The sequence below is a fragment of the Zeugodacus cucurbitae genome, chromosome 6 (genome assembly GCF_028554725.1).
Source record: "Zeugodacus cucurbitae isolate PBARC_wt_2022May chromosome 6, idZeuCucr1.2, whole genome shotgun sequence".
In the NCBI taxonomy this organism is placed as follows: domain Eukaryota; kingdom Metazoa; phylum Arthropoda; class Insecta; order Diptera; family Tephritidae; genus Zeugodacus; species Zeugodacus cucurbitae.
The window spans coordinates 55851405-55876486 of record NC_071671.1 but is presented as its reverse complement, the minus strand read 5'-3'; the positions used below and the strand labels follow the sequence as shown (position 1 = coordinate 55876486).

Here is a 25082-nt window from a genome sequence, read left to right as displayed (position 1 = left end):
TGATAGATTTTCATAAGGCCGAGTTGGCAAAATTTCTTCAAAACCTAAAAATATTTAATATTTTACTTTGTGTGTACATATTAGTTTAACAAGCAGATCTATACAATGTATAGGCGCAAATGTTATTTGCGAATATGATTTTTTTACGAATATTCGGTATAGCTGATCTTTGAAAATTGGCCACACCCTGCATTATGTTCCATGTAAAATTTTGAGGTTCTCTGATGCAACCCTATAAAATTGATAATCACAATAATGAACAGCTGTTTTGGGATTTTGCTTTAAGACAAGTTTCGTACTTTTGACATTTACAAGTTAGTTGGTCAAATTGGAATTTTCTTGCAACATCTAATGTGGTTAGTGCGTCTAAAAGATTTTTTGGTTGACTATAAAATCCAAATAGTGAAAAGTTGTGCTCTATGTAACAAAAAAAAAATAATAATATTTGTTTATATATGTATATAATTAAACAAATATATATTAAATATACTAATATACCTGCGTGCGTTATTATATAGGGTTGTGTGCTATTTGCCATTGACATCGATTCGGGTTTGATGATGTCATAATAATATTTATTTTGTTTTTGCACCCCAGAAAACAACAAGAAATCGTATCAAAGTGAATATATGAATGCCAATGAGCAATTTAAATATAATTATCTGTGCATTTTTTCTAACGTTTAGGTGCGTTGTGTTGCAGTAACTTAGCGAGAAAATCAATAAGGATATAAAATTAAACAAACCGAATTTGTAATAATAAAGTGCTATTAAGAAACTGTGAAAATTGTTTGAAAAGTTTAATGTCCAACATTTTCGCTGTTGGCTAAAATTTGTTCTACCACATACCTTTTTGACGACCAAGCCATCTCTGTAACCTTAAGGCAGCAACAATATGGTTTTCGAGTCGGTGGTCACCGATGTACTAAATAAGGTACTAGGTGATTATGTCGAAAACTTGGATAAAAAGCAGCTCAAAATTGGAATTTGGGGCGGTAAGTTTGTTACAATAACTATAAATTTAATAAATTCCATATTTTTCAAATATGTATCTAGCATTGAAAAAAAATGCGTGGTACCATATGCTTAATAGACAATGCCATACCTTTACACCTTAAATAGTAGCTATGTGTATTTATTACTTATCAAACACTTTTATGCAAGTTCTGCACGCAAAATTCATATTTCGCATTTTTCCTTTTTTCTATTAGTCCCCAAAAGAATAATTAATCTTTTTTGTTCGAGCACTGCCACGGTGACCTTATCCTTCACAAATATCTACGCCTTGTTTCATTTATAATATATCGTCATACATACAAGTGTATGTATTTTCATTTAGAACCAAACAAAAAACTTTGAATTTTAATGCCTATCATCACCGACAGTCTGCTTCGCTGCCTCCTCGTGCTTGTCTACTGTTGACCTAAATTTATTTGTGTAATACTTTTTCTACACGATTTCCTATTGTTTATTTCTCTAGCATTTTAGCTCTTTGTATGCTGCTGGTATTTACATATTCACGCATACCTATTCACGCTAGTTCCAACCAACATGTTTGTTGGGTGGGTGGGTGCTGCTGCTTGCATCCAACTAGGGAAGACCTGCTGTTTGTGTTTTTGCTTTCGCAATATTCAACTGTTGCATGCTGTTGATGAATCAGTCATGCTCCATCGCCGAATTCTTTTTATGTGGAAATAAATACTTATGTATGTGTGTATACTTTATGCACAAAGTGTTTATAAGTGAAAATATTTGTGTTTTCAAATAATATTTGTGTGAAAATATTTGTGTTTTCATATTATTGTCAGCATAACATATGTTAGCTATTATAAACAAGTAATTTTATATTACATTGTACATAAAGTATTTCAAAAATTTTAAATTAATAAAGTAAAACAACATACAAACAGGTACAATGCGTATTTACATTCACATATTTGTATTATGTATATACTTGCTTTTGGCACACCAAGCTTTCGAATAGCTTGTATCTGACAAGCTGATAAAAGGTCTCGAAATTAAACATAGCATATCTTTATAAATACAATGAATGCATTCAGATGTGAATATTTGTATATATTAGTCATTTTAAAAGTAACAAAATCGCCTGATATTATATGCAAGACTTAACCCAATTTATTTGTATTCGTCATTAATAATACTTATGTTGGACGACATTTCATATAGACTGTTGTGTAGTTCCATGAAATCCTTATAAATAAAATAATATATCAAAATATATATTTGTAATTATGAACTCATAAAGCAAATTCTTAAAAATTTTATCAATGCATAATTTCTTAAAAAACTGGGTGTATATAATATATGTAGATATTTATGTACATGCAAAGCTATGTCTGTACGCATGAAACTTAATTTAACATTGACATTGAACTTAACTTTTCCGTTTTTGTTTATTTTCTCCTTCATCTTGTTATTCCACCATTTTTACCTACTTAACTCCGAAGTGATGTCATTAATGGTGTGTTGTTGTTATGTACAACACAATATATGTAAACAGAAATTTATTTAAAACTTTATTCCAAAAACTGCTGGTTAGGTCAACTTCATATTGAAAGCCAGAAAAAATTTAAATTTCATCGAGAACTTAAAGCAGTTAAAGCATTTGAAGGCAATTCTATATGTATTAATATGCGTTTGTGATTAAAATCTTAATTCAACTTCATTCACATGTTGTCCGTGACGACATCGATTCGATTACTGCGCCACATGGGGCTTCACTGGCCCTGTTGCTTCTCATGTGGTTTAAAACCTCAAGTAGTCCATCCGCAAATGTACGTAAGTGTTACATTAAGCATATGAAAACCTTATACACTCAATTACAATATTTTATATTAAAGAAGTTTTTATATTCAAGTTAAGTTTTGCGGTTAAAAACCGGAATATTAACTTGTAGACACCGCTGTGACCGTTAAACAGTATTCCTTTTTGATTAAGTTGAATTGGTCACTATATGTAATGGAAAAGAATATGAGGAGAGAGTCGTTGGTGGCATATAAACACAGTTGCGGTTACGTTTACCCAGACCAGAACGCAGTCAGTAGAACGTCGAGAACTGAATACCGGTAAAGTGAAATGTCGATTTGGCAGACTTTCGGTGTATTTTTTATGGTAATTCTACATTTATCATTTAATAGCCCCTTGTTGATTCTTGCTTTGACGAATGTGTGTATATGCTATACATATGTATATATTAAAAGCCTTTCAATTATTTGATATTATTTCAATGGGCTTTTATTTCACCACTTAGCATTTCAAAACAAATTATACGGTATACAGAAAATTAAAAATGTATTCCTTTTTGTACATCTATTTAAATACAATACAAATATCGTTGAAGTATGACTTCATACGTTTTCCGCTTCTCTTTTTTTTCACTTATAAATATATGATTTAGATTTAGATTTACATATTTTTTGTAATTGGTATGCCCAAACTTGTTGAAGTTTTCCTCTGATTAATATCTTTTTTCAACATTTTAATTTAAAATTGTACGTAACTTAATTTAGAGAACAATGCTAAAGCTTTTATTTTTGATTTGCTTGTTTTGAGCTACATATATTTACGCAATTACACATTCCACAGTGGATGTGTATTGTAAAGAAATATGCTTTTTTAAGCTGTCTAAGAGACTCTAATTTACATTTAGATGTATGCGTGTTCGCTTTTCTTGTCTTAGTTGGGCAGCGATTTGACCTCCAAACACTTTAGTAACCAGTTCTTTTCAGTTTCTTGTAAAAAATTGTACGCTTTATTACTAGCATAAATTTAGAAATTGTTTTAGCATATACCTAGAAACGGTGTTTTCACAAGGCTTAAAATTTAATGGTATATAATAATTTATGGGGATATAACTTAAAAAAAAATTATTTATTTCTGTATATTTATATACTATATATAATGAAATATGTATGTATGTATTTCACAGTTTGATTTATTATGCTCCGCGTTGTACTGACCTGGTTTATGCACCAGTGGTACAATTTACTTTTACTACATCAATTCGCGGTTGTATTTCCGGTGATAGCCAACTGTTTAGCTTATCGGTATCAATTTAATCATTAAGAATGTTGACATACAGAGATATATGTATGAGATATATACATATTTTGACATAGAAACCTAACACAGGAGTGTCAAGTTCTACTCAACTGACTTATACGAGTTTATACTATATACTTTATAAACTATGTACATAAAAATGTTAGTAAAACAGCAGAAATTGAAAAAAATATTGATAGCACTACATGCAAGTATGTATGTATGTATATTTTTGTTTTATTTTAAATTTAATATTTTATTTATTGACTCTCTCTCTCTCTCGAGAATATTCTTATCCATAAAGCAGAATAAATTTATTATGTTTACGAAAAGCAACTCGTTCAGATAAGAGATTGCTTACTGTCTGGAAGAAAGAGCCACCTGCTTGAGTTCATGCTTAGCAGTGATAAGCTAAATGTTGTTGTCGCGACTGCAGAGGAAAACATTACTCAAGAAATGTTGAGAAATACTGCCGAGTTGACCGTATTTCACCGAATCTAAATTCGGGATTATCTCGGTTATAGAGACTTGACTCCAGTGGTATAGAAAGCTAAGAAAAAATTTACAAAACAACTTCAAAAAATATTTTATAAAATAAACACAACTATAGTTCCATAAAAATTTAAAATATTATATTTATTTTCAAAATATAACCTTCCATATATGTAGGTTAATAGGTTTAGTTTTTGTGAATAATTTTCCAACCTAAAACTGTTTCAATACTACTTTATGTATAAACATTAATATTACTCATGTCAATTTGTATCAGTATGTTAACCTCTTCAAATTAATTGAATTTCTCGCTCAGACACTCCTCATAAATTCGAGACCTATGGTATGTACCACATGCTGCCAATTAACCTATGACAGCATTGTGAATACATTCCGCTAGAAATTTATTGAGCATCTAAATTTGGTTTGTGTATTCATATTTGCAACAGCAACAGAAATTTCAACTTTATTATTATACTCTCGCAACCTGTTGCACAGAGTATCATAGTTTTGTTCACATAACGGTTGTTTGTGTCACCAAGAAATATAAGAGTTAGATATAGGGTTATATGTACATAAATGATCAGGATGACGAGTGGATTTGAAATCCGGATGTCTGTCCGTCCGTCTGTCCGTCTGTCCGTGCAAGCGATAACTTGAGTAAAAATTAAGATATCTTAATGAAACTTGGAACACATGTTCCTTGGCATCCTGAGGAGGTTGCTTTCGAAAATGGGCAAAATCGGTCCACTGCCACGCCCACAAAATGGAGGAAACCGAAAACCTATACAGTGTCATAACTAAGTCATAAATAAAGTTATGAAAATGAAATTTGGAACATAGGATCCCATTAGGGAGGGGCACATTTGGATGTAATTTTTTTGGAAAAGTGGGCGTGACCCCGCCCCCAAATAGGTTTTTTGTATATAACTCGCAAACCAATAAAGCAATATAAACCAAACTTTCTGCAGTAGTTTCTTTTAGCCATTTCCTTATACAGTCCAAAAATGAAAGAAATCGGATAATAACCACGCCCACCTCCCATACAAAGGTTAGGTTGAAAATTACTAAAAGTGGGTTAACTCACTAACGAAAAACGTCAGAAACACCAAATTTTACATAAAAAATGGCAGAAGGAAGCTGCACTGAGATTTTTTTACAAAATGGAAAAAGGGCGTGGCGTCGCCCACTTATGGGTCAAAAACCATATTTCAAGAACTATTCGACCGATTTCAATGAAATTCGGTATATAACACTGACACGGGTGGAATATGGGCGAAATCGGTTCACAACTACGTCTACTTCCCATATAACTCAATTTTGAATTCCATCTGATTCGTTCACTTTATAATGTATTCATAAGGAATCAATGAAGCTAGCGGAATAAAACTTTACACAAATACTGTATTTGAGCTGTGACATCACTTGTGGAAAAATTGTCAAAATCGGACCATGACTTTTCAAGGCCCCTGATATCGAACATGAAGAATCTAGTGCCTAAGGTTAATTTTTCACCGAAAATATAGGTAAATCCCTCAGATATTTTAATGTAATTCATTCTCTCTGAATTTTTTTCTTATAACAGTTTCTCTCTGTACCTGAAATTGTAAAAATCGGGTCATAACTTCCCCCAGATCCCATATACCTAATTATAAGTAATATTAAATTAAGTGAGCGTATAGTCTTCGATACATTGTATCTTGGTGGTGAAAACGAGTGAAATCGGTTTAGGAATTACCTCAGTCCCCATATACTATTTATGATGATTTTCGTTATTCTATTGAACTTTATACCAAATATATGGGTCGACTTGTGTTATCTTTATAAAATTACGTCAATAAATTGCGAGAGTATAAAATGTTCGGTTACACCCGAACTTAGCCCTTCCTTACTTGTTTTAAATAATGTTTATTAAAGCTGAACAACTCGCGTATTTAATATTTAATTTTATTTTATTTATTTATTATTTATTTTTATTAAAATAGTTTATTTAAAATTATAAGTAAATGAGGAAAAGCTATTTATCATTTTTTTAAGAGATTTCGAAAAAACAAAAAAACCGCAAATAATTATGTTCAGATAATTTGTATTCTTCGTAACATTTCCGAGATTCCAAGAAAAAATCATTTTAAGTCTTTAAAATAACTCTTAAGCGATACAAAATGAATTTTGTGACTATTTTGGAGCAATTTTGTTACATAGTGTATACAAATTGAACAATTACATTATTGAATTCCAGCAAGTGTTACAAACACTATGGGTAAACATTAATTAAAATTCCAAACGTCTGACTATTTTGACATATTTGTCGGCAATTGATGGCCAAATTTCACCCGACCTTATAAACAGACTTTTTTCACAATAGTTTTAACAATTAAAATATTATTTTATTAATAGAAAAAAATTTAATTATTATTTTACAATTAAGACAAAGAAGGCGGCCGGTCGTAGCTGCTTGTGCTTATGACTCTTTGCATTTATTTGCTTTGCGTAAACACTTATTGACCACTTCTAGGCAATAAATAATACAAATATGTATAAGTATTTGTTTGTCTATAGACATATATGTACCCTGCCAGCCAAAGGTGGTGAAAAAGCTGGTTAAACCGAAGTTTTTTAAACCCACAAAAGTGGTAAAAAAAGTGGTGAGTTTGCCATAGGCCACCAATGCTGCTTGTGAGTTTTTTAACCACTATTCCCCTCACACGTACGAATACAAAAACAAAATAACCCAAACGTGTGCGTTGGTGTTAGTAATTGAAGAAACATGAGGGGAAAGTGGTTAGGCCTGGCTGGCAGGGTATGTATATAAACAGATTTCTTCACTCACACACCACCATCGACTGTTTGTTTACAATGCCATTGAACCGTACCTTAAGAGTTTCAGTTTCGTTATCAACACCTTCACTGGCATTGGCGCTATTCATAAAACAGCAGTGTATGTGTAATTTGGTTTAAATAATATATATTTTATTGTCATAAAATCATACTATTGTTAGCTTATAGTTTATAGTATATGAAACTTGCCTAAGCTGATTTTAAAACAAATGAAGGTGCGTTGACATCTTCATTTGCATTAATTAGTCGCTTTAAATGACGGTTCCGCGTTCTGCTAACATGATTTCTATTAAAATTTACATAATTACTTAAAATTCTGTGCTTAAAATTAATACTTTAGCTTATTACATTGATATTAAGGTGACCAGGTTTTGGTGATATAAAAAATTGTTACTTGTTATCGTTGTTGTAATAGTTTTAAATAATCTGTTTAGTGGCCAAAATATTGTTAAATTTTCAATAAAATAGCTTTACAATTTTGACATGCTTATCTAATCACATTTCTAAAAAATAAATTTCAACAAAATTTTGTACAATCCTTAACTTTTTCTGGTCACCTTACTCCCATGTACCTGTCAATCTCGCAGGTGTGTGACGCGCATTACAATTTTACTTCCAAATATTTATGTTCCCGCGTCGTACAATTAAATGTATTGCGTGACATTTGAATATTAACGGTGCAATCGTCTGTCACAAATTAATTAAGAACAAACAACGGTGATGTGTCATTATTACGGCATATTTTTTACAGGGTAATTAGGCAAATTGTAACTAAAAAAAATGAAGCATGTTAATTATCTATTTATATGCATTTGAGTCAACTGAAAGTAATATGTACATAAAATGTACGACAAGCTGATAGCTGTTTTCACAGAAAATCACTCATCTTATTATGATAAGCGTTAATTTGGTTGCACATTTTAAATATTTAATGATTGATTGCATATTAAGCCAATAATATGAATATACTCAATACAAATGCAAGTGTAAATATATTTATTGCTAATTAGGTTTCTGGGTAGGTTTTATTCACATTGGGAAATTGATAGGTGTATATTTATGTATATTAAAAATATCTACATTTCACATTTTTAAACAATTTATTAATTTTTTGAAGTTATTTTAATCAAATATTAAGCATTATTTTGCTATAATTAAAAAAAATATATTTTCACTTTTTTACAGGCGATGTTGTACTACATAACCTCAAGGTTAAAGAAAATGCTCTCGATGAGGTAGATCTGCCGGTGCAGCTTGTCTATGGTTTTTTGGGTAAGTAAAATAAAATTTTAAACATCCTGAGTATGCGCTATAATCCCTATAATTCATTGATTTAAACAGGTAAGCTAGTCTTGAAAATACCATGGAAGAATCTCTACAGTCAACCGGTGATTGCACAAATCGAGGATCTATATATGCTTGTTGCCCCCAAACAGGCAGTGCAGTACGATCCCGAGAAAGAGGAAAAGTACGAATTACAAATAAAACAAGCGGCGCTCAAAGCGTTGGAGGAGGCACACAAAAAGGAGTTGATGAAAAGTATGTAACTGTAAATTAATAAGAAGCAATAGAGTGTTAAAGCAATTATTATTTCTTTCAGATGAAGCCAAACCGGATGCCACCTTCTCCGAGAAGTTAACGGCACAAATTGTCAACAATCTGCAAGTGAAAATATCGAATATACATATACGTTATGAAGATGCCTCCACGACGGGTGAGAACTTCGCGCTCGGTGTGACACTACACGATCTAGAGCTATACACCACAGATGAGAACTGGGAGAAATGTTATCTAACACAACAAGTCAGTCGTGTCTTCAAAATCGCCAATCTCGACTCTTTGTCTGCATACATGAATTGCAGAACAAATATGTACTCAGCGCTATCCAAGGAAGAACTCGCTGAGGTGTTTCGAAAAAATATCGCACAAAAGGATTCGGTGCCCAACGATTATAATTACGGTGAGCATTAAGAGTTATTTAATGTTTGATAGAAACATATATATTTTAATAACTTTGGTTTTTTCACAGTGGTTGGACCGATTTCGGTTATGGGTAAATTACAGTTAAATATGAATCCCGAATATGATACGCCAGCATTTGTGATACCAAAAATCGATTTGGCTTTGGAAATGCAAAAGTTGCGTGTCGGCTTAACGAGCACACAATTCCAGGAGGCGATAAAGCTGGGCGAATCCATGAATCGCATGCAGTTGGGTGTGCGCTATAGAAAATATCGACCGTTCAATACGCGTAAGTGAGACTTTTGACTAGCGATGATTGAAAATTATATAGAAATTAATTTTTTGTTGTTGTTTTTATTTTTGCAGCTTATAAGAAACACTATCGCGAATGGTGGAAGTTCGCTATCAATAGCATTTTAGAGGAAGACATCAAGAAGCGCAATAAAGAATGGACTTGGGAGCACATTAAAGAGCATCGACAGTTGTGTAACACATATGCAGAGGTAATAACGGTTTATTTTCTCATATAACGGTTATATAATCATTTAAAAAAATCAACTTTTACTCCACAGCGTTTCAAAGAGAAGGAGCTATCTAAGAAGCCACCTGCTAGTCTCACTGAAACCTGCACCTTACTCGAACAGAAGTTAGATTTGTTCAATTTGGTCTTGATACGCAAGCGTGTGCAAATTGAGGTGGATAAAATCCGTAGAGATGAAGAAACGCGGCAATCACAGAAGAGCGGGTGGTTTGGCGGCTGGTTTGGTGGTGGACAAAAAACGGAAGATGGCGAATCGAATGATATTGGTAGGTTACTCAAAAATATATTATTTACTGTACAATTTATCTATAAACAATTTTTTATTTATATTATTGCAGTTAAAAAACTGGAAGCTGCAATGACAGCGGATGAAAAGTCGAAGCTGTACGAAGCTATAGGCTATCAAGAGGGCACACCACCGCCCGACATGCCAGCGCACTATGAGGCAATAAAAATGCAATTTAAATTGTTAGCCTTGGAAGTTGGGCTCTATGATGACAGTGAAGTGGTTGGTAGGGAGAGTTTCACTTTGGAACAACTTAAAACGCTGATGCTGCTCAATTTCTCGATGACAACTTGCGATTTAAGACAACGTCCTGGCGGCAATGCTTTGAGGTTTGTTAATCATTTATTTTAATTATACTCTCGCAACAAATGTTGCCAAAGAGAGTATTATAGTTTTGTTCACATAACGGTTGTTTGTAACACCCAAAACTAAACGAGTTAGATATAGGGTTATATATACCAAAGTGATCAGGGTGAAGAGTGGAGTTCAAATCCGAATGTCTGTCTGTCGGTCCGTCCGTCCGTCTGTGCATGCTGTAACTTGAGTAAAAATTAAGATATCTTGATGAAACTTGGCACACTTATTTCTTGGAAAGGTTGCTTTCGAAAATGAGCAAAATCGGACCACTGCCACGCCCACAAAATGGCGAAAACCGAAAACACATAAAGTGCCATAACTAAGCCATAAATAAAGCTATTGAAATAAAATTTGGTATGAAGGATCGCACTATGAAGGGGCATATTTGGATGTAATTTTTTTGGGGAAGTGGGCGTGGCCCCGCCCCCTACTAAGTTTTTTGTACATATCTCGCAAACCAATAAAGCTAAATAAACCAAACTTTCTGCAGTCGTTTTTTTAGCCATTTCTTAATACAGTCCAAAAATGAAAGAAATCGGATAATAACCATGCCCACCTCCCATACAAAAGTTAGGTTGAAAATTCCTAAAAGTGGTTTAACTCACTAACGAAAAACGTCAGAAACACTAAATTTCACATAAGAAATGGCAGATGGAAGCTGCACTCAGATTTTTTTACAAAATGGAAAATGGGCGTGGCGTCGCCCACTTATGGGTCAAAAACTATATCTCAGGGACTACTCGACCGATTTCAATGAAACTTGGTTTGTAATAGTTTCCTTACATCCCAATGATATGTTGTGAAAATAGGCCAAATCGCTTCAAACCACGCCTACTTCCTATAAACCAGAACTTTGAAGACGATCTGAATCGCTTACTTTACAATATATAAAATAAGCACTAGTGAAGATATCGATGCAGAACTTTGCACAAATACTATGTTAATAGTGTGGCAGCCCCATTCTAAAAATCGCCGAAATCGGACCACAGGTTTTTAAGGCCCCATATATCGAACACGAGGACCTCGGTGCTTCTAACCTAATATTATGGTTTCCAACTTTCAATGGACTTTATACAATATATATGACGAATATGTGGGTCAAATTGTGTATTATATAATATTAATAAAGTTAAATAAATAAATTGCGAGAGTATAAAATGTTCGGTTACACCCGAACTTAGCCCTTCCTTACTTGTTTTTAAAATAATATTATTTTTTTTTATAATCATATGTATTTATTGTTGTTGTTATTAGCGTCACTGTTGGCATGCACGAAATCAAGCTGTTGGGCTTGCATCAAGATGGCGTCGCACCAATTTTGATCGAATCGAAAACAACCGATGAATTAAATTTACTCGACGTATTCTTTGAGACCAATCCTCTCGATAAGAAATGCGATCAGCGTATACGCGTGTCGGCGCGTCCACTACAAGTCGTCTACGATGCCGACACGATTATACGACTGGCTAAAGTGTTTACACCACCCAAAACGAATTTGTCCGAGTTAGAATTAGCCGCAACTGAACGCATGGCCAATTTCAAAGAGCGTTCCGCCACTGGTCTACAATATATGATCGACTCGAAATCTGTGCTGGAGATAGATATACAATTTATGCCGAACATTGTTATTATACCGAGCGGTGGCAAATATAATCCGAACTGTAATGATAATTCGCTAATTGTTATAACGCTGGGTAAGTTCATCGTGTCTTCGAAACCGCACAATGTTTCGTCGAGCGATCTGATTGGTATGTTGGAGGACACTCGAGTCTCTATAGATAACGTATTGGAACGTGCATACGATCAAATACAAGTCAGCATTGCTGATATACAGGTTGGTTTTTATCTTGTAAAATATATTTCCACGAAATATTTCTAACAACTTTCACTCACAGCTGGTTGTCGCACGCCCTGGCGAGGATTGGCAGAATACGCTCGCCTCAGCAGTGCAATCAGATATGCATATATTACGACCAACATCTGTGCTATGCAATGTATGCCTGTGCGCCGTCGATGATGATCCCCGTTTGCCGAAGATGAAAATCGAAATTGAGTTACCTTCGATTGCGCTCAACATAACGGAAGATCGCATGTTCGATGCTTTACGTGTCGCCACAAGCATACCATTGCCGGAGAGTGAGGCTGCACAACCCTCACCACTCACGAGAGCTATAAGCACTGCTTCGTCGAAGCTATCCTTAGCTAGTTTCTTGACACAAGAGAAGAAACAGAAGAAGCGTGTAGAGAAAGTCGATCTTTCCGAAGAGATTGTACAATATACGAATTTAGAATTGGTATTCAGATTAAAAGAATTTACCGTTGCTCTAAATAAATCGGTGCCCGTTAAAGAACCACATTTGAGTGAGCCTAAAAATGAGACAACCGAGTCGCCCATGGACTCAACAGTAGAATCGCCACAGGATTCGAATGCTTACGGTACACCCGTGGAGGAAATGCCAAATGATATTGTGCTTGATAAAATTGAGAGTTGCACCTCGGCGACTTGTGAGGTCGAGACCATATTGTCGTTCCATGTGCTCGAGCTGGGCGTGAAAATGTACCAACGCACATATGAAATGGTGGTGGAAGCGAAGTGAGTAGTTGTTGCTTTCTGAAGAAGCTATTTTCATTAAATACTCTCGATAATCTTCAATCTTTCAGTTTGGGCGCCATCAATTTGAAACGTCATGGCAGTGCTGAGAATTCTCAATATCAACTAAATATTATCGATACACCAAAATTCTCTAAAGAACTGCAATATCTGCTGAATGTCTCCTACGTAATGGCACAACGCACTTCTCCCGAATTCTTCACCAAATATAATGCTACCGAACAACTGATCAACATCAACTTCTCAACTTTGAATATTACGCTGCATCAAGAAGTGCTACTGCAATTGCTAGAACTGGCCGATTCCATACAACGCAAATTAGATACTGTGCTCAAGTCATCAAATTCCGAGGGTGCCATACCCAAAGATCGTGTAGGCAATGCTGGTGATACGGGCATTCTTAGTAAACTTTCTGTTATTGCTGAAGAGGGTGAAGAGGATGATGTGTTGACTGCTTTGGCGCCTGCTAAAAATCGGCCACGTCAAGGCAAAGTGGTTGACAGCATACAGGTGCATGTGAAGGCGAAATTGGAACAGGTTTCATTGCTGCTGACATGTCACAAACGTCCTTTAGCCTCAATGCAAGTGCAACATTTTGATGCGAATGTCATTTTGAAGTCATCCTACACGGAGTTGAATCTGCGTTTGAAGGATATCGTAGTCACCGACTTGAATCCATTGACGAAGCATAGTGGTGTAGGTTATTTATTTTAGAGAAGAAACAAGAGCCACAGAAGAGAGCCCAAAATTATATTCAATATTTGTTTTTGTTGCTGTGTAGATACTCTCCATTGTCGGCGATAATGCGCTCGAGTGCCAGGTGATCAAGTTTAATTTGGACGAAACCTCCAACTACAATTCGGATGACATGCGCATAACTGTATCGATTGGTGGCATGAAGATAGTGTTCCTCAACTGGTTTGTCACCGGCGTTTTGGTATGTGTTGCTGACATCTTATATTTTTTAAATACAAATTATGTATTCCTCAATTATTTTTAGAGCTTCCTCAACAATTTCCAAGCCGCTCAAGCGGCTCTTGCGCAAGCCAGCGCTGCCGCTGCAGATGCTGCGAAACAAAACGCTATGGTTGCCTATGAGAATGCATCGCGCATGAAGCTCGATATCAAGGTGAAAGCACCCGTTATTATTGTACCGATGGACTCGCAAAGTTTCAATGCCATCGTGTTGGATCTTGGTTTCCTCTCATTAAACAATGTCACTACTGAAGTTGATGTAGCGGGTGACAGCCGACGCGCTGTGCTGGATGAAATAAAGTTGGAGCTAAAAAATATGCGTTTGGCAAAGGCGGCCATTTTGTTAGATGAGGGTATTCGATCGTCGGTCGATAGTAAGTTTAAATAAATTTGTGTAAATTTAATGTACATAAATATAACTGTTTCACATTGTAGCTGTTGATATGGCATACGGCATCAAGTCGCATTTGAATATTTTGGATCCCGTTAGCTGCGCTTTAATTGTCAAACGCAATTTATCCAGCACATGGTACAAAGAGGTGCCGGAAATGGATATTTCGGGACATTTGAAATCCATTGAGGTACAGTTTATATTAAAAAAAACGGCTATATGCAATAATAATAATTATTATTTTTCATCTCAAAAACAGTTTAATCTCTTTATGGAAGATTACGCTGTCATAATGGCAATATTAAATCGTAATTTGAGCGAAGGTGCCGATGAATTTCCACCCGTCGAAGAACCCGAACGTCCGCAAACACCGAAATTGCACGAACAACGTTCACAGGAGTCGAAAATTGATGTAGAATCAGCTACAAGCAGCGCAGCAGCTAAACGTAAAGTTGCCGCCGTGGTGAGTGCACAGAATACACCACAGAAGAGTACGGTGCATGTGCAAATGAAATTCAGTTTCCTGTTTGACGGTGTTGTTATCAATTTGCTGTTGAGTAAGTGAAAAAAGAAAAATAATTTATGGATTATAAATATTTATTTATTAACTTTTTTCCTCATATCCACAGACAACGATGAGGGTTTAGCGCGCTTCGGCTTATACTTCCTATCGCTGAAGGGCAACAAATTGGTGAATGGCACACTGAATACCTCTATTGTGCTTTGCAATATACAAATCGATGACACACGCACATCTAATACAAGTCCCATTAAGAAATATCTATGTCGCAAAGACTGGAACGAAAGTCAATTGCATAAACAAACCGAACCTACAGCGGATATGATAGACGCTTGCAAGACCGAGCTGAATTATATGTTGGATTTAACGGCCAGCATAAAGGAGGATGATGTTTTTGGTAGGTGAAATGTGGTTTTTGAATTTCGAATTTACAAATGTTTGCTATTTAACAAAATAATTCTTTTTAATCACTTTTGAAAATGTTATAAATAAATTATTATTTTTTCTACTGCCAACAGCTGAGGTGCGCGTTAGTAGTTTCGATTTGATTTTATGCGTTGACTACCTTTTGAGATTAGCCGATTTCTTTAAATTACCCGAAGATACCGAAACACCAACTGCGCTTAAAAAACCAGAACTAAAATCGCCAACTAGTCCTGTTGCACCGAATATAGGTAGAGAATTAATAAAAATCATAGTTTTCTAGTAAAAACAACAACAAATTCATTTTTTTTTTTTCAATTAAATTTCCTTTCCACAGCAACAACGCCCGCCGTAAAACCAACGGTGAGCACGGTCTCCACACAAGATGCCGCTGTTAATAACAAGAAAATGAATTTAATACTACATATCGAAGAGCCGGACATAATCCTGGTGGAAAATCTGGACGATATGAATTCCAATGCGATTATATTCAATGTGCAGGCGCAATTGAATTATCGCGCCATTGGCGAACGCCAGAATATCAATGGACAAATCGATTCGCTGAAAATGTATATGTGCTCCTTTATGCCAGAGCGTCGCGAGGCAACGCGCCATTACATATTGCATCCGTGCATGATCAGTTTGCATGGCTCTACGCCGGAAGAGGAGGGCTTACATGTCAGCTTGAAATTGAGTGAGATTATGTTGAATGTTTCACCGGCCACCATCGAGTTGTTGAACAAAGCTATGCGTAGCATAAGCGCTGACAATGCAAAGCGTGAGACGAATATGAGGCTCGAGACTAATTACAAGAAACTGTGGTTGGAAGAACCGCTACAAGAGAAACGCTATTGGTTCTTGAGAGCTGGTAAATACTTTGTTTTATATATTTTTTTCTTATTATTTTTTTATATTAATTTTTTATTAAATTATTATTTTTTATTTAATACTTTTACTAATTTTTTTGGAATTATTTTTCTATAATATTATAATTTTTTTTTATTAATTATTTTTTAAATTAAATTTTTTAATGATTTTTATAATAATTTTTTTATATTAATAATATTTTCTGATATTATTTTTTTATTAATTTTTTATTTAATGTTTTAAAATTATTATTTTTTATATTATATTATTTTTTAAATTAAATTTTTTAATGATTTTTATAATAATATTTTTATATTAATAATATTTTTTGATATTATTTTTTTATTAATTTTTTATTTAATGTTTTAAAATTCATTTTTTTATGTTATTTTATATTAATTTTTTTATAGTTTTTTATTTAAATTTTTTATATATTTTTTTTATATTATTTTATAATAATTATTTTTTTATTAATTTTTTTATATTATTATATATTATATATTTTTAATTTTTTGTTATTTTTTTATATTCTTTGTTTGAATTAATTAATTAAATTTATATTTTTGAAATTTTTTTTAAATAATGTTTTTTTGTTTATTTTTTAATTTTTTTCCATTAATCTTTTTTATATTATTTTTTTTTTTTAATTTTTATTAGTAATTTTTTTCATTAATTTACCGTTACTAACTGTTTTTCTTTTGTTTCATCCTTCTGTTCCACAGACCGTGCTGTCGAGGCGCTAGAGTATATCGAGAGTCATGTAGCTGTGGATTCTCAAAGGCGGAAAACTGAGCGTTGTGTTGTTGAAGTTCCTAATATCACGATAGTCATCGAAACGGGTATTGGTTACTATACGAAACCGCTCATAACAATCGATACACGTCTCAATGCCATTATAAGTGACTGGAGTGATGATCTGAAAATACGTGGATCGCTTACATTGAGCACCAATTATTATAATGAATCCCTAGCCGTGTGGGAGCCCATCATTGAAATGAATGAACACATTAACCGCAATGGTGAGCAGGAGTATCTGCCTTGGGAACTAACCTACAAAGTGGATATAATAAATCAGAAGAATGAAAACGATAACGATGAGGAGCAAGAGGAGGAGGAATTGGGCAAAGTAACACAAATCGCCATACATTCTGATGAGGACTTGCAATTTACCGTTACCAAGTCTTGCTTAGATCTGTTAAGTGTCTTGGGTGAGGCCTTCTCACAGGCCATACAAATTGAGGGTCTTACCAAACCCGAAGTTGTAGCACCTTACGTTGTTGAGAACGATACGGGCTTTGATATCTCTATAAACTTTAGACGTGGCATATTTACATTGCATGAATGTCACTCGCCTAAAGCCACGACAGGCACCAGCTTGAATAGTTCTTTGGTATTTGCGGCTGAAGATGCAGATGCCAACTTTTCGCCAGAGCAAGTGAAGGATTGCCGGATCTCGCCTGGTGGACGCGCCTATTTGCAAACCAAAGATTTGTCCACAATCACCAATGAAGAAGATGAGGAATATAACCTATATGTGCAGGTAAGTTGAAGGATTTAAGAAATTAAGATTAATTGAAGTATTTAAGAAATAAAAACAATTCTTAATCCGCAGGTGGGTGGCATCGACAAAGAGGTTGTACTGCCTGTATCCAAATCGGATCAACGCTATTTCCCATTATATCGCGGTTCGAATCAAGATCCTTGGGGTATTGTCTCCGAGGTGCGCTCCGAGTTCGGCACCACCAAAATCAATATACACGGTGTGGTCAAGGTTTGTATGAATATGGTTGCTTGAATGTCAAAAAATTATATAATAAACATCTGCTCTTTAGGTTCACAATCACTTCACCACTCCTTTGCTCATACATCGTTATAAACATGGCGCGGGTAGAGAGAAAATTCTGGTAGGCAAAGTGCTGCCCGGCAAAGTCTTCCATGTGCCGCTGCATGCCATTTACGCTGATATCAAAGAATTACATTTCAGTTTAGAGGTTAGTTTTCAAGTTTTACATACTTCAACACATTCTAATCGCTTTTTTCTCACTTCTCAAGGGCTACAACATATCTGTGCAAGGCATTAAATGGAACGACTGTCCAACTGATCTGGACTATTCCAGGCAATTGCAATGTGATCCTTTGGACACCTTCGAAACATTCTATATAAATGCGAAACGTGTTAAAACCGAAATCTTCCACGAACACAGTGACAAATACACCATATTGAGCGCCTATTACACGCTGCATTTGCGCCCACCGGTATATCTTTGCAATGCATTGCCGATTAGTATTAGTGTCTCGGTTGCTGGTTGCAGTGTACGCAGCGCTGAAAGTGAGAGTGTTGAAAGAGGCACAACGAGCGCAATCAAGGAGGATATGTTGGATTATGGCGAGAAAGAAGTGGCACCAGGCGATGTGCTGCATTTGCCAACGGTGAAATTGAGTGGCAAATCGCGTGAAAATCGTAGTTTCCTCGTAGTGCGGGTGGGTTGTTGTTGTCTATATTGAATTTGATATATTTTTATTTCATTTATTTTATTAAAAATATTTATTTTCCAACAGCTTATCCAATATTTGGAGAAGGATTGGTCGTGCACCACTGAAATTTCGGAAGATCACAATGATATGGCTACTTGGCGTTTTAGTTCCTATGACTCTGAGGCCAAAATGGATATGGATTTATGTGTGCGGTAATGTTTACAAATTGCATATATTTGAAAAATAGTTTTTTAAATTCAACATATTTTTTTTTACAATTCAGTTTCGAAGATCGTCGTGGCGCTTTGCAGATATCGCTCTACAGCCCCTTCTGGATGATCAACAAAACCGGCTTGATGCTTAGCTATAAAACCGATGCAGAAACCGTTGATGTACTCTATCATCCACCAGAATATAACGGACCGATCTTATTCTCTTTCCGTGAGAAATTCTTCTTTGACAAAAAAGCTGCCACAATACGTGTCGATAACGGTGATTGGAGTAATAAAATACCGTTGGACGTTGCCGGTTCAATGGGAGCTGTTACTTGCAAATCCAAAGACACACCATATCAGGTAAGCATGCGCATAAGCAAAAATTTTGCGGAATTTAGAAAATTTAACGTTACCTAATTGGGTTTCTTTTCGCTTCCAGATTGGCGTACACAATCATTTAACTTACAATTCGCTTACGAAAATGATCACTTTCATACCATTCTATATTGCAAGTAATAAGTGTTACTTCGAAATTGATTTACAAGAGCAAAGCAGACCGGGTGATCCATGGATGACGGTAGGTGTATTGTAATAAATAAATGTATTGTTTTTAATATTTTCCCTTACCGCTCCCGCAGGTGCTACCCAACTCTTGTACACCACTCTGGCCCAAAGATGATTCCGATCTTATGCTTATCGCACGCGTACTCGGCCAATGCACACCTGCTTTTAAATACTCCGAGGCGCAATGTACGCTCCTCAAACTGCCAGGCAATAAGGTAGTTACTAGAGAGTCCAATATAAATTTAAAATAAATATACAGCTCTCTTATTTCTCGTTTTCTTCTCAGTACGGTGGCATTAATGTGGATGTGCAAGCCACTGAAGGCGGTGTTTATATCATATTCAATGAGTTTAATCCCGGTGATGCGCCTGGCTTAATCATTAATCACACCGATTTACCAATTGTCTATCAAGAGAAGGATGTTAAAGACAATGTGGTGGTGAAACCATTTACAAAATTGCTGCACGCTTGGTCACACCCATCCGGCGAGAATAGCATTGTCTTTGATTTTGGTGTAACTATAAATGAAAAAAGCAAAACTAAAGCCGAGACGGATCTGAGACGTGATCAAATCGGTGAAATGAAGTGAGTGAAGTGTGATTTTTAGAAATTATATTTTTTCTAATTTTCTTTTTAAATTTTTTTTTTAATTTTTTTTTAATTTTTGTTTTAAATTTTAAATTTTTTAATTTTTTTAAATTTTTACTTTTTTATAATTTTTTTTATAATAAAACTTTTTTAAAATATTTTTTTTTTTTAATTTTTTTAAATATTTTTTTTTTTAATTTTTTTAAATATTTTTTTTTTTAATTTTTTTTTAAATATTTTTTATAAATTTATTTTTCTAATAAAATATATATTTTTTAATATATTTTTCTTTTACATTTTTCTTCTAATTTTTTTTTTTTCTACTTGTAGAATCAATGACGGTTCGACAGCTTACTGGGTTACATTTTTGGATGGTTTGCAGCGTGTGTTGCTTCTTACTAAAGATGTTGGTATTGCTAAGAAGCTTGAAGGCAGCGCCACCATACAGAAGATTACACAGTCGATGGAAGTACGCATCCATGGCATTGGCTTTTCATTGATTAACAATGCGATTAACACAACCATATTGTATATGGGTATAGCAAGCTCAGGTAAGAGTCCACGAATTTTTGGTAATTTTTCAGTGAAAATTTAAGGTTAGAATTTTTAATAAAATTTTTAAAAATATTTGAACTTTTTTTCAAACTAAATTGACTAACTAACGCTGGAGTGGAAAAGAAGCTTTCAAGTACAGTTGAACTTCCATAACTCGAACTCTTGAATTGGCAATAGTAGTCAAATTTCATAAAAATTACCTTCCATAACTCGAAGTCTCTCTAAATTTGAAGTATTTTTTGTGTATTATGGTTATTCGAATTAGGGAAGTTCAACTGTATTTTAAAATTTGTGTTTTATTGATTACAGGTGTTATTTGGGAGCAAAAGAAGGGCTCAAAACACTATAAGCAGATGAATATACACGAGACAGCAGAGCTGGAAGAACAGTACCAACAGTATTTGGTCGACCGTAGTGTGAATCTAGTGAAGAAGTACTATCTGGATGCCAAATATGAGGTATGTCTATATACGATTTACTATAATGATTGTTTCTAATCAATAATCAATAAATTTCAGGTCGATTTCGAACATATGATACTTAAAAAGAATAAAGAACGTGAACTGCATCGCACTTTCTATCCAGGTGTTTGGTTCAAAATGCGCACGTCGCCCTATCAAATGCAGCTACATGCGAAAATCAATAAAATTCAAATTGACAATCAATTAAACGATTACATCTTCCCGGTTGTGTTGGCGCCAATACCGCCACCTAAGAGTGTAGCCACAACGACAGTTCTGAAGCCATTTATCGAAGTCAGCGTCGTGCAATGGGTGGTGCCCAACTCCACTGTGAAACAATACAAATACGCTACAATGCTGATACAGGAATTCCACTTCAAAGTGGATCTAATGTTCCTTACAGCGCTCGCCGATATGTTCGCCAGCAAGGTGGACGATGTGCAAGCGGCGAAACTCTTCAATATGAATGTTGAATCCATCGAAAAGCCATTAGCTGATCTGGTGGAGACCCATTCCGCGCAGGAACAAAAGAATTTCTATGATAATCTGCATTTGGGTCCAATTAAAATACACGTCAGCTTCTCAATGGCCGGCTCGGATACCACCGCTTTGCCGGGTATACTCTCGACGCTGGTGCAAGGTGTGGGTGTTACTTTAACCGATGTAAATGATGTTGTTTTCCGTTTGGCTTTCTTCGAACGCGAGTATCAGTTCTTCACGCAACAGCAGCTAACTTCAGAGATCACAACACATTACACCGGTCAAGCGCTGAAACAGCTGTACGTGCTTGTTTTGGGTTTGGATGTACTCGGCAATCCATATGGCTTAGTTGTTGGCCTGAAGAAGGGTGTCGAAGATTTGTTCTATGAACCATTCCAGGTAAATTTTGCGTGGAGTGTGTAATAAAGCTGTTATTAATTTGCGTTGTCTCCATAGGGTGCTATACAAGGACCCGGCGAATTCGCGCAAGGTCTAGCGCTCGGTGTTAAATCACTTTTCGGACATACAGTGGGTGGTGCAGCTGGTGCGGTATCGAAGTAAGTACTTTCGGAACGAATATTCTTAGATTCACATTTAATAAATTAATTTTTGTTTTCATATTTTAAGAATCACCGGCGCTATGGGCAAAGGTTTGGCTGCACTTACATTTGATGAAGAGTATCAGAAGAAGCGTCGCCTACACATGAATAAGAAACCGCAAACATTCTCTGAAGGCATAGCGCGCAGCGGCAAAAGTTTGGTTATGGTGTGTACTAACCTAAATTAGTTTAAAAAATATATCTTTTAACCTTCATTTACCCTTCCGCAGGGCTTCGTTGACGGCGTCTCGGGTGTTGTAACCAAACCTGTTGCTGGTGCGCGTGAAGAGGGTGTTGAGGGCTTCTTTAAGGGTGTCGGCAAGGGCGTCATTGGTTTTGTCGCCCAACCGACAGCCGGTGTGGTTGATTTTGCAAGTGGCAGCTTTGGTGCCGTGCGTCGCGCTGCTGAGGGACAACACGACACAATGCGCTTGCGTGCACCGCGTTACGTACATCAGGACAATGTGATACGGCCATATTGTCGCGCCGAGGCGGAGGGCAATCGTGTTTTCAGGTATGTATACTAATAACAGTAAAATATATTTGTGTAGAAAAATTTAATAAAATTTATTAATATTTTAATACAATTTCTTATACAGAGAAATCGAAAAGGGCAAATACGCCGGCACCGATGTGTTTATACACTGTGAGGAGTTGGTACCAAAGCATGAATTTTTTGTCGTTTCGAATCATCGTGTTATACATGCAACGAAGAACGATCTATTCGGCACATATACGGTAAGTAACATTTAACTCAAAATTTTTTTCAAAAAAAGTTAGGTTAACTAGAAAAATAAAAAAAGTAAGGAAATGCTAAGTTCGCGTGCATCCGAGCATTTTATACTCTCGCAATTTATTGATATAGTTTTATTAAGTAACACACAATCTGACCCATATATTCGATATAAAGTCCAATGTGGTATATGAGGGCTGAGATAATTCCTGAAGCGATTTGACTCATTTGCACCACCAAGATACACTATATCCAAGACTATATGCATACTTAATTTGTCTAAGATATCCCACATATTAACCGATTTATAAGGTATTATGTCCATCATATTTTTGAAATACCTATAATTAGGTCTAGGGGAAGTTATGACCAGTTTTAACCATTTTTGGTACAGAGATACTCTATTAAAAAAAATCCCTCTGAATTAAATTAAAATATCTGAGAGTTTTACCGATATTTGCGTTGAAAAATACTGAGTTATTCATGTTCGATATCAGGGGCCTTGAAAAGTTATAGTCCAATTTAGACAATTTTTCTAAAATATTACATTCCGAATTTCATTGAAATTGGTCGAGTAGTTTTTGAGATATGGTTTTTGATACATAAGTGGGCGACGACACGCCCACATTAAAATTTAATGTTTCTGATGTTTTCCGTTAGTAAGTCAACGCACTTTTCGAAATTTTCAACATAACCTTTGTATGGGAGGTGGTATTCGATGATATCAATTTTTATGGAGGTGTCAGGGCTCCGATTTGTTGTGAGAGTTAAAAAATATTTAATTTAAAAAATTCTGTGTTTTTCACAGGGTGTCTCACTATAAACACTACATAAATTCATAAAATTTGCAATCTTCTTGAGAACGTTTTCGATTAGAAATTTATTTAATATTATTTATTATAAATTCTCATTTATATTCCTTTACTTTCTCCTCCAGGTCCAATGGAAATATCGCTTTGAAAACATCGACGTATTCACGCCCACCGATAAGGGAGTGGAAATCAGACTGAAAAAGCAAAACAAAAAAGTCATGGGCATGTTTTCAACCAACGAAGTGGTACGCAAACAAATCACCATAAAGGATGCGAAGCGACGTGATCGTCTAATTGAAATTTTGGAATCTCAACACAAGAAAGTGTAACCTTTTCATCTACCGCTTAATATGCGTGCTGTGCGGCAGCCTTAGCTGCTCATCACCGTTTTTGATACTCAAAAACCAGAATTTGCTGTTTCAAAATTAAATGGCTGTAAGCTAAACAAGCTAAATGAAAGCGCTTTAAAGCTGCGAACGCAACACAAACGACATGAATTCAACAACGATCGAGTGTGCACCGAAAAAAAATTTTACTAAAAAAAATGAAGTAATAAACTGAATTTGAAAATTGATATTTTAATATATACTAAATGTAAGCATATTGCGGTTGAAATGAAATCAAGCACTATGTACTTTTAAACACTAACTGTTAAGCTTTTCTAACATGGATTTATATTAATTTTTGTTTCTCTTACATTTTTTTTTTTTTTGTTGTTTTCCGATACTGTTATGAATAATATTATTGTACACGCTCCATCCTGTATTTTTATGTAGTTTACACTATGTACCAAAACTCTTTTCCTTTATTTTTGACGTTTCACATTACGAGCGACTACCTCGTTGTTACTGCTAAAGCAAGAAAGCAAACAATAATTTTCCGCTGAATTATTATTATTACTACTTTTTTATACATGTTGAATATTGAAAAAAGATATACATATAATGTACCTAAATACATATATACATACACTTATATATTCAATGAAACTAAGCATCACATAAATAATTTTGTTACTGAAAAATTCTATGAATAAATGCAAAACGATATTATTGTTGTTGTAGTTACTACATTTTTACGTTTGAAACATTTTATAATTGCTAGCAATCATCAAACAAGAAGAAAGAATCATAAAATTTTAGTGAAAGTGCGGCACTTTTTTCATGGCACTTTTCATTAATGAATCCAGCAATGAATATAAAAAAGCGAAATATTTAATCAACTTTTCATGAATATAAGCATTTTACACCAAAGTATTGCGCTTTTTGGCGGTATA

General features: G+C 34.8%; 1 protein-coding gene across 3 annotated transcripts; it reads left to right on the top strand.

Annotated features, from left to right (window-relative positions):
* The first annotated feature begins 235 nt into the window (after positions 1 to 235).
* On the top strand, positions 236 to 24777 carry LOC105218683 (intermembrane lipid transfer protein Vps13). 3 transcript variants are annotated; one of them, XM_054232958.1, is made up of 36 exons: positions 236 to 356; positions 687 to 994; positions 8577 to 8663; positions 8733 to 8930; positions 8992 to 9351; positions 9421 to 9642; positions 9720 to 9856; positions 9926 to 10160; positions 10233 to 10509; positions 11792 to 12371; positions 12433 to 13130; positions 13199 to 13844; positions 13930 to 14085; positions 14149 to 14497; positions 14559 to 14704; positions 14774 to 15071; positions 15144 to 15431; positions 15553 to 15708; positions 15795 to 16325; positions 17047 to 17864; positions 17937 to 18095; positions 18157 to 18315; positions 18377 to 18805; positions 18884 to 19011; positions 19083 to 19374; positions 19454 to 19591; positions 19653 to 19793; positions 19865 to 20163; positions 20497 to 20717; positions 21031 to 21179; positions 21240 to 22061; positions 22119 to 22219; positions 22290 to 22428; positions 22492 to 22775; positions 22861 to 22999; positions 23932 to 24777. In XM_054232958.1, exons 2-36 carry the CDS (start codon positions 895 to 897, stop codon positions 24133 to 24135), a joined length of 10086 nt encoding a protein of 3361 aa, XP_054088933.1. In that variant the 5' UTR covers positions 236 to 356; positions 687 to 894; the 3' UTR covers positions 24136 to 24777. The 3 variants fall into 3 exon arrangements, with proteins under 3 accessions (XP_054088933.1, XP_054088934.1, XP_054088932.1); XM_054232959.1 differs by having other exon boundaries at positions 342 to 421; XM_054232957.1 differs by lacking the exon at positions 236 to 356 and having other exon boundaries at positions 441 to 994.
* The last annotated feature ends 305 nt before the right edge of the window (positions 24778 to 25082 follow it).